This window comes from Polyodon spathula, chromosome 27, assembly GCF_017654505.1.
Source record: "Polyodon spathula isolate WHYD16114869_AA chromosome 27, ASM1765450v1, whole genome shotgun sequence".
Lineage (NCBI taxonomy): Eukaryota > Metazoa > Chordata > Actinopteri > Acipenseriformes > Polyodontidae > Polyodon > Polyodon spathula.
The window spans coordinates 4,028,053-4,040,529 of record NC_054560.1 but is presented as its reverse complement, the minus strand read 5'-3'; the positions used below and the strand labels follow the sequence as shown (position 1 = coordinate 4,040,529).

Below are 12,477 nucleotides of genomic sequence, written 5' to 3'. Positions count from 1 at the left end.
ACCATCTTTCACTGAAGCAAATAATAAAAATCCCCTGAGCAAGAGTCAGTGTTTTACCTCTGCCACACAATCAGGTCCGCCCAACTTGTCTATCAACGCATCCAGGGTATTCAGAGGTAGTTCTTGTCCCAGCACTGCAATCTTACTCAGAAGGTCTTGCTTCATTTCTTGTAGTTTTGCTGAAATAAGTGAGCTTGTGTTAGTATTGCAGAGGCAGTGCAGGTGCTTAACAGAAAATGATTTTAACACCAAATACAGAGATTACTAAAAAAAAGATTTACAGCTAAGGTTAAAGGTTTTGCATCACACTGTAGAATTATCTATTTTTGCTTCACAAAATCAAATAAACCTGCTGGATAACGTTACGTTAACATATTGAATTGCATACCGCTTTGTAGTTTTCCAAATACTCAATGAAAAACTGACAAATTGAAAACTGTCACATTTCAAAATTTAACATGAAATACTGTACTGCTATTACAGCTTCCGGTAGACTTGCAATATCATTTTGTATTTACGTTAATTACATGATGTTAAATAAAACATCTAAAATGATGTTCATATACATATTTTTTTAAATTATGTTTCAATTCTACAATTCCAGGTGATGCATAGTTGCACACATATAACTAAATATGTATTTTATAAACAGGCTATCCTTTTATATTAAAGTGGTTGATTGGCCTATAAATATGTGCAGGTGTTCGTCCATCCTCCCAGAGATGCATAACCTGTTGATGTCGCCTTTTCCTGAAGAGCGAGAATCTAGGGGACGTACCAGCATAACAGTTAATGTGGTCGACAAAAATGACGTCATCGTTGTCGAGGAGGGAGTCAGGGGAGGAGTTCGAGTCGCTGTCCATGACGTCGGACTCTGTGCTGCTGTCATCGCTGATGTTGATCACACCCCCAATCTCAGTGCAGTGCTTCAGGAACTTCGTCTGACGCCCCTTGGGTTTACCTACAAGGCAATTCACCCTGATTAAAATGTAGTAGAGCTACAGCTTTAAAACACACAAACAAACAAACAAACACATTCAAAACAACAACAAAGTTAAACTTGAATTTATTGTATGTGCTTGTCATCTCCCTCTGGGTCAGACTGGATTTCATTCAAAACTGAGGATGAAGCCAAGACCAGAATGAATGTTAACAAAATGTGTGATAAGACTTTGAGAATATTGGTGGGGTGCTATAGCAAGAGCTCTGACATTAGCATCTATACCAGATAACTATACCAGATAATCGTTTCACATTTTATGTGGTGCTTGAATGGTACTAATTACACACACACACACACACACACACACACACACATATATATATTCAGGTCTTAGTCTTTCATGTCAAGTCTTGACACATGCAAATATTATAATTTTTTATTTTTTTTTTTAAATGAAAATCATTCAAATTCCCTTACGTTTCCTTTTATTTGCCGGCCCCTTCTCCCTTTTTCTTTTCTCAGTTGGAAAATGCTTCTGTACCAGCGACTGAAACACTCCCCTGAAACAGAGAAGCAAAGGTTGATTGCAGCACCAGTTCTGGTCCTGACTCCTCACTGCCATGTGTTACAGTGAAAATCCCCTTCTAAAAGAATGACGTGGTGACTCAATGCAACAAGAGCAGCAAGACCTTTCCCATGCCCTCTCACCTGAAACAAAACTGTAAAGGATCCTAAAACTGGTAGGTAGTCCGTACCTCTGGGATGTGGAGTTACAGAATAAGCCAGCTCGTGTGGGAGACTAAACAGTGGGTCTATTACTATACAGGACAATATTTGCACAGGGCGATTCAAAAGTCACTGGACAAATAGGGTGAACACATTGAATGAGTTGGATAAATACGGTTCACACTTAATACTTCTTATCACCCTGCCTATATGTACTGCAAAATGCAAGATGTATGCACTCACTCTGCCGCAGACACAAATCGGTTCAGGCGCCCCTCATTTTCATCCAGGACCTCCCGGGTTCGAGCTTCCCCAGTGGACTGCAGACCGATCACGATGCACTGGAAACAAACAAGAGCTCCTGGTGAGGCCGACGCATTCTTTTGGTGAAACGCAAGAATCAAAAAAGTAAAACAAAAGACCAGAAGGCTTTTTTTTTTTTCTTAAAAACACAGCAACTTACAATTAGTGCTCTGAACAAATCACTCATCTGAATAGGGTGCTGTCCCAACTGGTTTGGATCCAGACAAAGTCTACTGTGTTTATATACACACCGTTTCCATTAAAGTACACTTAAGGAGAAGCACTTGTCTACATGGCTCAGTTTCTTGTAAACATTTCCATTAAAAATGCTCACCTTGCCCTTGGCCAGCTCCTCGTTTGCCAGTTCCACCAGGCGGCGCACCTTGGCTGCTATGCAGAGGTATTTAAAGAATCGCTGGTGTGCCGACCAGAACTGACCCCACAGGGACTTCCGCGACTCCAACCCCAGCAGGTCAGCGGCTCGCTGGAACACAGCCAGGGCTTCAGCCCACTGGAGGAACAGAACGGGCAAACAGGGGATTGTCAACAATGTACCCAGATAAGGATACACAGACACACACAACACATTGCTTGCATGGGTCACCATGATATCCATCTACTAACTTAACAAATAGTTTTGGTTCCCAAGACTTCAATAGTGAACTTGTGGTTAACTTTAATGAATGCCTTTACCAAGAATGGGGATGCACTGGCAGACAGAGGAAGGTAAAGAAGTTGAGTATGGAACTCCTTACCAGACGTGCTGCTTTGTTGTAGACCAACATGTACTCTTTGTCCAGGCTGATCTCCTCTACCCGGAAGGAGACGCCAGCGAAGCTGAGCTGCCGGGCGATGTACATCCCGCTCACTTTCATATCCATGGCTACGATCTCCATCGCACCCACACCCCTGGGGGTACAGAGACACGGGACACCTTTAATCAGAGGTGCATCAACACTCGCAAGGTTTTTTTTACACACATACACTAGATCTACTATTCTGAAGACCACTGCATGGACAGAAACAATAATGACAGCTGGGGCTGAAGTAAATACTCCGGCAACGAAAGAAAGTTTTCTTTTATGTCCGAAATGTAATTTTAAACATGCTCGACATGCTCATCAAGGTCCCCTCGCACTTGACCCAACACAGACACACTCGTGTGCATTCCTATATTAGTGGGCACTTCTCATTGACTCTCATTATATTTTTATTTACTATTTCTAAGTCCAGTCAGACAAAACTCCACACAGGGTGAAAGTCGACAACAAACTTACTTAGCATATTTAGTTTTTAAAAAGGTGTTTTACAAAGTGGGGGTGTCCACCACAAGTGACGTTCCACTTTAGTGCAGGCCAGGTTGTTTAAAAGTTGGGATCAGAGTGGGGTATCTGGTTCCACACATGAAGGAGGATTCTCCTGGGGTCTCACCTTTTCTCAATGGTGTGGAGGAAGTCCTCGAACGTCCTGAAGGGGGTGCCATCCCCCCAGATCCCCAGTCGACTCATGTAGATCATGTTCTTTGGCTCGGAGGCACCTGGCAAACCATGGTGGGGGGTGACAGCATGTCAGATCAACAGACTTAACTTGCTGCTTGAGTGCATTCATACACAAAACTTGCTTACCTGTGGCACTGGCATAGACCACCCTTGCTAAAGGAAGTTTGTTTTGAAGGTCCAGAACAGCCTTGCCCATTTTTGTCGACGTGGCGTTTTTGGCTTTATGACACTCGTCAAACACAATCTGTGGAGGAGCCGCAGTCAAGGGAAGAAACTGGAGGGTTTTGTTTTGTTTTGGTTTGGTTTGGTTTCCTATTAGTGCAACTAACAAAACAGTAGCATTTTCCAAGTTTTCAATAGCTATGGTTTCCTGTTATGTTTCTCCAATACTGAAGTTCCAGATCAATAAGTATATTTAAAGAATACTATAAATGAATAAATAAACTGATTTAGTGAATAAGTAAATAAGTAAACACACAAACAGATCAACTAATCAATCTGGAAAAGGATACAACTCCGTCAAATCGCTCCCCACACCAGTCCAGGATCTGTTTTAGTCTTGTTCTGTGCTGCCCCCCTGCCTGGCTCTCACCAATCAGTGCGGAGTATGTCGCAAACAGCACTCCTTCTGAGGTAGCTGTGTCACCGTATTTAATCTGGGAAGACCAAGAAATAAATAACGTGTTTACTATAAGAACAACTAAAAGTTCACTATACAAAACGCCACGATGCAAATGGCCATCTAGTGGACAGCCAATACGTTCTTGCTGAATTACATTACAACACTGCACCAGTACCCGTGGTACAGCTCTCACCTTGTTTAAGGCATGCACAGGGATATTTGGAGCGTCAATATCTTTGAGATCTCGCTCTGCGTCGTACTTTAGATCATTGGAGACACTGAACCTGGGAATGGAAAACAAATCAGAAGGCAGTGAGTGAACACAGCTCAGTAAACAGACTTTCAAAATTTGAAATGCGCAGCTGACAGACCATTTCAATGGGTGTCACAGTGACTCACCACTGGACCAGTGATCACTCAAACGATGGCATGCAGCCATGTAGGGAATTCACTGATAACTTACCACAGGGCTTTCTTTCTTCCGTTTAAGAAGTTTTCCAGAATAATGCCTGCCATGGTCCTGCCCTTGCCCACGCCGGCTCCGTCCCCCACCAGAAAGCCTGCTCTCTGCCCATTCTGCAAAATCACCTCATGTTGCTAGGGAACACAGAAAACAAACCTGTTGTTACAGACCTGGACAGCAACAAGACCATAACTAACGTTGACAACAAGCTTGAGCCTTGCTAGTGAGCCCATCTTGAAACCAGCGGTGTTAGGTAACAAGATCTTGAATCCAATTCAAAAAGCCAAAAGATATTTCAAACGTACATATATTTTTTTAAAGTCTGTTTTTATGAATAAAGCAGTTTGATACAAAAGAAACTGTTCTAAACAGCTGCTGGATTACTTACTAATAGTATTGGACAGTTTTGGTAAAGACAGACAAAACCTTTACAGAGCTCTGTGAATAGAGCCCTCTACATCTAAATCTCCACAGCGCTCCATACCTGGCATGAATATATGATAGCTTCCAGCTGCAGTGCAGAGAGTAGCCCGTTGTTTATTGTACTGTCAGGGATGGAGACTGTATATGTAATATTCGGAGGGGGTACGCTGGATAATGTGCTCGTTTCAACCACGATATCTGGGTGAGAGTTTCCTATCGTAGCTGTGAAAATACAAGGCGAGAGAGAGAAAGTTCACTTAAATAAATTCATTGAAAAATCATTTCACAAACTGAATCAAACCTGGCAGCAGCAGCGGCAGCTCACAGATGATTTAAAACGAGAGAGAGCTACCACAATAGCAATAACATGCGCCCCGGGACCTAACAAGAACTGAATCGCTTTCGGAGTAGGAATATTAAAAGTACTTTACATTTGGATGGTTTGTAGTCTGCGTAGGTCTCTGCGTGTCCCAGCTCCTCTGCCTCTTCATTATCAACCTCCTCTTCCTCCTCCACTACTGGCTGAGGAGGTATCTGGGGATGAAAAAAGCACCACACTGAGCATGAGCTACCTGCTTACTGTAATAGCGATGGGACTCAGAGTTTAACCATGCTCATGTGCACACACACCCAAAAAGAACCCGGAAGCAGGAGGCAGAAGCATGTTAGATGTAATCTTCCTTAATGACTCAGTTAGGTGATATAACATAGTATCAGTGTTAGGAAGAGTAGGTCACCTCATCTACCAGCAATAACCACTTAGGAATCGTTTTATATAGAGAGCTGCATGTTCATCACAGCAATACTGTCCAGGGGGGAACTGAACTCCTGCTTTTTCTGAATCTTTCTTTTTTTTTTTTTTTTTTCCTATCTGGTCAGTATCGGTTTGTGGGCTAGGAAAGGGAAAGGGGATTTTACATAAACAATAGTGGCTTTGGAAGGAGGCAACAAAAAGACAGCAAAATCGAGAAATGAGGAGAGCGCATAAGAAAGCCATCATGAGATTTCAAAACATGCTAGCTGTTCATCAGAAAGATGATTCTCTGGACATGATCTGCGGCAGCTGCCTTTGCACCCAGTTTAAGCCATGATGTGCAATCCCACATCCCAGTTCCATTAGTTTCTTTAATGAAGTAACCAGCTATAGAGCCAAAACTAATCTGCAAATGAGTGTCTCAACTATCAAATGTGTACCATGCTTTAACTAGCTAGTTACAAAATAATGGTGCATATACGATAGGAACTGTTATTATACCATATGTAACTGTATAGAACTACAGCTATGGCCAAACGATTTGCATAACCTGGCATTTTAAGATTCACACAATTAAAAAAAAAAAAAAAATCTAAAACTGTATGAACATAATTTAGATATTTTATTTAACCTTATGAAGCAAAATTAGTTAATTCTATAGGGTGATGCAAAACTTTTGGTCATGGCTGCATGTATGTTTCCAGGTCAGGCAGTATTTCAAATTCCCAGCATACCACCTTCACCAAACCCAACACCAATAGATCCTTTACACTAGAAACTGGCCTGATAAGTGACAACAACCCCAGGGCATGGCACTTTTATAGTTGCACGTGACCACATGGTATGGTCTAAGCTCACTGCAAAAACTGGAATGGATTTCACCGCTATGCAGCGGGAATCCCTTGTTTTTCCAGATTAAGTAAATGAGAGAGGCCATGGCTACCTACCTGGTAGCCTCCGAGAGGAGGAGCATTGATGATGGCGGAGAGTTCTTCCAAACTGTTTATACCTTGAAACCTGCTGGGGTTTAGCTGGAACGAAACAGAAAAAGACTAAAATGCACCTCTGCCTTGCTAAGTACACTACACTGTTTAAAAGTAGCAGATAAAGGCAATTGCATTTAAGACTTTAATTCAAGGTATTCTTTGCCAATGTCTTCAGTGTTTTAACACATAGATGGGTCTATTGTAATGACCTTCGTAACGCCGCCAATCTCTACTGATCACCCAAGCTGAAGAAAAAACAGCAGCAATAATAATGGAGTTGTATCTGTCACTTTATAGATTAGACCCCCAGCTCAAAATAAAAGTCGAGGTTCAAACTTCTATGCAAATGCTGTCTCATTTTCATCCTTGAATTATTATTCTGATACCTGGATTATTCTTATTAAATCAGGCTTCTTCTGGTAGCCCTTTGTGTGAACCCTTTCTAGGATGGATCTAAATGTCAGCATGTTGACTAGACCCCACCAGGGCTGGTAATAAGAATCCCATTGCATAGCAGTTTGATCCATTCCTGGTTTTACTATGAGTTTAACAGGCATGAGATAATCAAGCTTGTATTAAAACCTAGAATGGGTGAAACTGATCTGCAATAGGAGTCTTATAGGAGGAATCCTGGAGCCCACAACACAAACCTTTACTGACAGTGCTGCTTCCCTGTGGAGATAGCATCTACTCATTACAGCTGAATGTGAAACTGATTCATCCTCACATCCTCCATGTCCTTACAAAGCACCACCCAATTCCTGTTCTCCAGAATGCACTCTAAATTGACCTGCATCCGGTTTTATTCCCTGCAAAGGATTGCTGTCCCATGTGCCAAGGTTAGGCAGCACTCAAGTCAGCTAAGCAAGGACATGTCAAGAGGCAAGGTCTGTTCTGTAAGTAGACTTAACTATTACACTACCAAATGACAGCATCATTATAAACTGTGCCTGGCTAACTGCTCAGTAAACTGTGTGCTGCTGCAGCTGCTCTTGCCAGTTACTTTATTTGTCCATCATCAACTTTTAAACCCATATTTATTGCATTAAAAAAAAAAGAATTGTATGAAAGACTTTGGGATGGAAAGATAGCTCCCATTAGAATGCCCTTTAAATCTCAGGTTTCAGGGGATTTTTATCCTGGATAAAAACAAACAAACAAAAAAAAAAGTTAGTCACACCAGAACCTTTAAAAGCCATGAATTACCCTCAAGTGAGCTCAGGACTGTAGTTACACTAAAAGACACTTGAAGACATTGAGAAAGACCTATAGTCTAAACACATTCTTTTAGCATGTCTAGATATTATACTATTGAGTGCTTCATAGTTTCGGATGAAGCTCAGGAATGAGTGACTAAGGTCACAGTAAAACATGGAATGGCTAAGGCTGCAATGCAATAGGAGTCTCACCTCTGTCATCCCCGGACAGTGCAAGACAAGGGGGTTGTAGCAGAAACTGGGTCAATTACAATTATAATTGTTACTGTAATTCTACCATATAATTGATCGATTACAGTTCAATTACTTTTCAAGTAAGTAACACCATTTGTTTCAAAATTATATAGTATGTTTTTATATTTGGAATAAACAGAGTAAACATGTTCATGCGCGCAGCTGATGTGACTTTTTAGTGTAATTGTAATAATTGTAATAACAGCATAATATAGTTGCATTGTAATTGTAATTGTCAGCAAGTAATTCTGCTGTAACTGTAATTCAGCCCAGGTATGGTTTGTGGCACTGACCTCGGGGGGCTGCGACGGCGTGTTCACGTCCCATATCGTTGGCACTTGGTTCAGGCTGTCTGAGCTGAGGAAGCCTTGGTTATCGGCGTACTCAGACAGGGAGTCGGTGGGTGAAGAGAACAGGGAGTTGTTGGAAAATTCCTCAATGTACGAAAGGTCCTGGGAAAACACAAACACAAGAGATTAAAATGTTAGGCGTGTTGCGCCTCCATAGAAAACGATTGTTCGATTAAATAAACACAGAAAATAAAACAAACAGTGCTTGAAAAACCTTGGGAGCTGAATTTCTGTTGTATTCGGAGTCGGCAATTATAATTAAATCCAGAAGAAATGAGTGGATGAGGAGATATTTGCTTGACCTATGCTTTTGTAGTAATGTCCTGGAGCTGTTCAGATTTCTGTGTGTGGGTGGGGGGTGGGGAAGGAGAGGTGGTCACAGAGCTTGATCAAGCGAATCAACAAATGACAGTCAACACAATTACTTGACCCATTTCTTAATAGTTTTCTCTTAGAAACAGAAGATTCCAGCGGCAAACTGGTTAATGTGGACAAGCATTCTTATAAAGTAATGCAGGCCTATTAATTAAATAGGAGGATGTGGAAGGCCCTTAACAGGGCGATAAGAGGGTCAAGTTTAATCCGGCAGATGTGTGCTGAATGCTTCATTTCAAGCGTGAATGACTTCCAATGAATTCCATTTAATAACATTCATTCCCAAGCAGTGCTACCTGCAGCTTTCTTGCAAACGGCATGCATTTCGACAAGGCATAAAAACTTAAACAATGGGGGTGCTTGTATCTCTTCCACACACCCTCAGGCAAGTTTGACTGCTATCTGCGTTACAGAATTGTACAAGACTCCCATCAACTATTTAGTCATTACATGCAGTGAAACATTTTTACAATGAAACACACACTGTATCAAAGCTCCCTCATTTTACATGCCTCTCAAGCTCTTGGTATGCACAATTCAGGAATTAGCTTTTTTAAATTAATAACCCTGGTCAGCCAGACAAACACAGTCATTAAAACTAGACTATGAAAAGTTTTAAACCACTGAAAAATCATTTGACTGATCCCTGTCAAAATTCATAAATCAGACATACAATTTCACACTAGCCTATAGAAATCATACTCCAAAAGGAAACATACAGCTCACAGCCAGTCAGCCACTAATAAACTGAAGGAGGAGTATATTGGCCTAAGGGTCCACACAGCAGAGAACCCAGCCCTTTTGGGGGACTAAAACAAGTCCAGTTATTCTTGATTCGGCCGGTCCCAGAAGTATTTATAGGACACACAAAATATCCAACACAGACTGTCAGGTTCACAGCTAGGCTGTGAGTGAAGTTTTTTTTTCAGGCTTCTGTCACCAGTGCCCTGGGATTAAAGCAAACAGGAGAGAGAAACAGAAATTACGAGAAATTATTCTGATCGTTCCAAGAAGTTATTGCGCTGGCATGTGTAAACAATAGGGAGGGAACGGACAGAGAGTGCCTTCAGAGGGAGGGCAGCAGCAAGCGATAACAGGATTAATTCTGCCTACATCTGTTCTTAATTTGCTTAGATTCCATCTATTACTATATTGATTTATTTCTATGGCCACTTTATCAGGATGCATCCTTGTTTTGTTACAGGCTTAAAAAAGAAAACAAGAACGATTTGCAGAAAAGAGGTATGTTGAATGATGCAACGACAATGTGCTAGACTACAATTACCATTACATCCTTTTCTCCACAGCTACATTAACTAAAAGTTTAAAAGGCAATGTAAGAATTGCTTCCTTTGTGTAAATGTATTTGCCTACATAAACTTACTATTATTATTATTATTATTATTATTATTATTATTATTATTATTAATAATAATGTTTTTCTGTGCAATGAGAAAAAGAGCAGAGAAAAAGAAAGCGTTTAGCATCGGATCACTGCCACAGACGTCCAAATGACATTATTCACACTTCCTTAAATCTGTAACCTCCTCTCCCTTCCTTTAAAAGCAGGGAAACCCCTACTTGCCTGCACCAGGAAACAGCCTATAGAAATGCCTTTAATGACATAATAACATAGCCTTAGAGGCAATAATCAAGACTGGCAGTTACAAGTTGTATCGAAAGGTAGATTATTTGCTACTGCGAATTTGCCAACACGTGTAAATTTTTTTTATTTATGCAATTAATAAAATTTAAGAATGCATCTCAAGGACCTGATTAATAACTGGGATAAAACAGCCTAGATTACATTCCAATACTCAAGGTATTTTAATTTAGAAACAAAAGGGTTGTGTTTGATATATGATATATCTTTGTTTAATTAATTAATTAAACCGATTTCACATTGAATTCTGTGCTTAAGGGGAAAAAAGTCCGTTTGCCTATAGTCTTCAGAGGTGGAAATAAGACTCCTATTGCATAGCAGTTTCACTCATTCCAGGTTTTACTACGGGCTTGATTAGCCACAGTGTAGGCAACAAGCTCAGGTGTGTTTGTTATTAAAATCATAGCAAAACCTGCTATGCAAAGGAGTCTTATTTCCAAATTACTGAATCTATTTAAAAACACTCGGTAATGTATCCCTTTGCTATCTATAAAACCAATCCATCCTTAAACTAACCTAGACTGACCCCCATTCAAACAGACTTGAGCACAGTGGTTCAGCTCCCACACAATCATCTCAGGGTCGGTTTTGAAGACCAAACAATTTCAATTGTTATGAAGCGTCTGGGAACTAACATAACCTCAATGGTTCACCAGGGAACAGGTCTGAAGGGACTGCCTTGCTGGGTAACAGAAAAGCTATTTGGATGAGTCAAGTTACTAAACTAATTTCTGATTTGAATCCACCTTCTTCTCCTTGTTCTTTGGGGTCAATATCATGCCAGCGTTTGAAGGGTACTGGTTATAACTATAACATTCATTTGAGAATAATACTATTTCTGGATTTGCCTACACATTTATTTTATTGCACTTTTTTTTGTTTTTACCCAAAACAAAATAAAAATAAATTACACTTGCAAATGTGTTATTATTATTGTCTTTAACTATAATACATGTCCAGGGATATACAGTAAATAAAAGCCGGGAACAGAGGGAGAACAAAAAAACCCCATCAAGGTCTATTATAAATTTCACAGGTGTTTTACATTGCTGTAGTAACAGTGTTTTGGAGCTGCACGATTTCAGTGAGAACACTTCCAAAGCAAGAGGCATAACTTGAAAGTGCTGCTGTGAAACTGATCACAAGTAAACTGAAAGCAGACCCAGCCAGATACACTATCTCCTTATCTCAGAAAGAACATCACTCAGCCACAAGCTGCACAACGTTCCATTCATCACAGCAATCAGAACTGCGTATCGGATCAAGAAAAAAGATAATACGACGAGTCAAATGATCTTTTCAATTGCTATGTCTCCCAATTACTTTAGCACTGTACTTGCGACATGCGATTGCTGACTACATCACAGCACAATGTTGCTTAGATTGAAAAAACATCTGACTGTATGCACATGATTTTACATAGCGTAATATGGCTTCCAATAAAACACTTATTAAAAAAGACTAGTCTACTAATCCACGTACAACTTAATTTATTTTTTGATAGCAGTATGTCCACTGTGGACAATGCCTGTCCTGCATGTTGCAAGTGATTAATGCATTTGGAACAGCGTAAGCAACCTGTCCACCCATCAGAGAGATATTACATATGTATATTATATTTATTTAAAATTTAATTTTCAATTATGCCTGTAATTCCAATATAATATAGTTTACAGGTTTGATAAAAATTAATAAAATATGTTGGGCCAACATATAAGCACAAAATAAATAGTGAAGCTTTAATCCAATTGGTTTGAAGTGCCTCAGAGAGATAAACCTTACCGCATACACATTTACTCCACTGTAATTAAGATACATGTCATTAACTTGTTATTTGCAATTGCATGGGAGACGTTTATTGAAAAGCCATTCCAACTGCAGCTGTGGTGGTATTACTCTAGGATGACCCTAGGTAATGA

The 12,477-nt window shown here is 40.2% G+C and overlaps 1 protein-coding gene across 3 annotated transcripts in view; it reads right to left on the bottom strand.

Annotated features, from left to right (window-relative positions):
- The window catches only part of LOC121301386 (protein strawberry notch homolog 2-like), a 49,047-nt gene that overhangs the window by 7,546 nt on the left and 29,024 nt on the right, over window positions 1-12,477 (bottom strand). For all 3 annotated transcript variants that reach the window (XM_041230733.1, XM_041230734.1, XM_041230736.1), the window contains 15 exons: window positions 8,464-8,622; window positions 6,681-6,764; window positions 5,411-5,513; window positions 5,041-5,201; window positions 4,557-4,690; window positions 4,287-4,377; window positions 3,984-4,127; window positions 3,598-3,715; window positions 3,404-3,509; window positions 2,728-2,881; window positions 2,307-2,483; window positions 1,913-2,010; window positions 1,421-1,503; window positions 779-961; window positions 58-179 (listed from right to left, as the gene is read on the bottom strand). In XM_041230733.1, coding sequence (XP_041086667.1) covers window positions 58-179; window positions 779-961; window positions 1,421-1,503; window positions 1,913-2,010; window positions 2,307-2,483; window positions 2,728-2,881; window positions 3,404-3,509; window positions 3,598-3,715; window positions 3,984-4,127; window positions 4,287-4,377; window positions 4,557-4,690; window positions 5,041-5,201; window positions 5,411-5,513; window positions 6,681-6,764; window positions 8,464-8,622 — 1,917 coding nt within the window. The remainder of the gene's footprint in view (window positions 1-57; window positions 180-778; window positions 962-1,420; window positions 1,504-1,912; window positions 2,011-2,306; window positions 2,484-2,727; window positions 2,882-3,403; window positions 3,510-3,597; window positions 3,716-3,983; window positions 4,128-4,286; window positions 4,378-4,556; window positions 4,691-5,040; window positions 5,202-5,410; window positions 5,514-6,680; window positions 6,765-8,463; window positions 8,623-12,477) is intronic.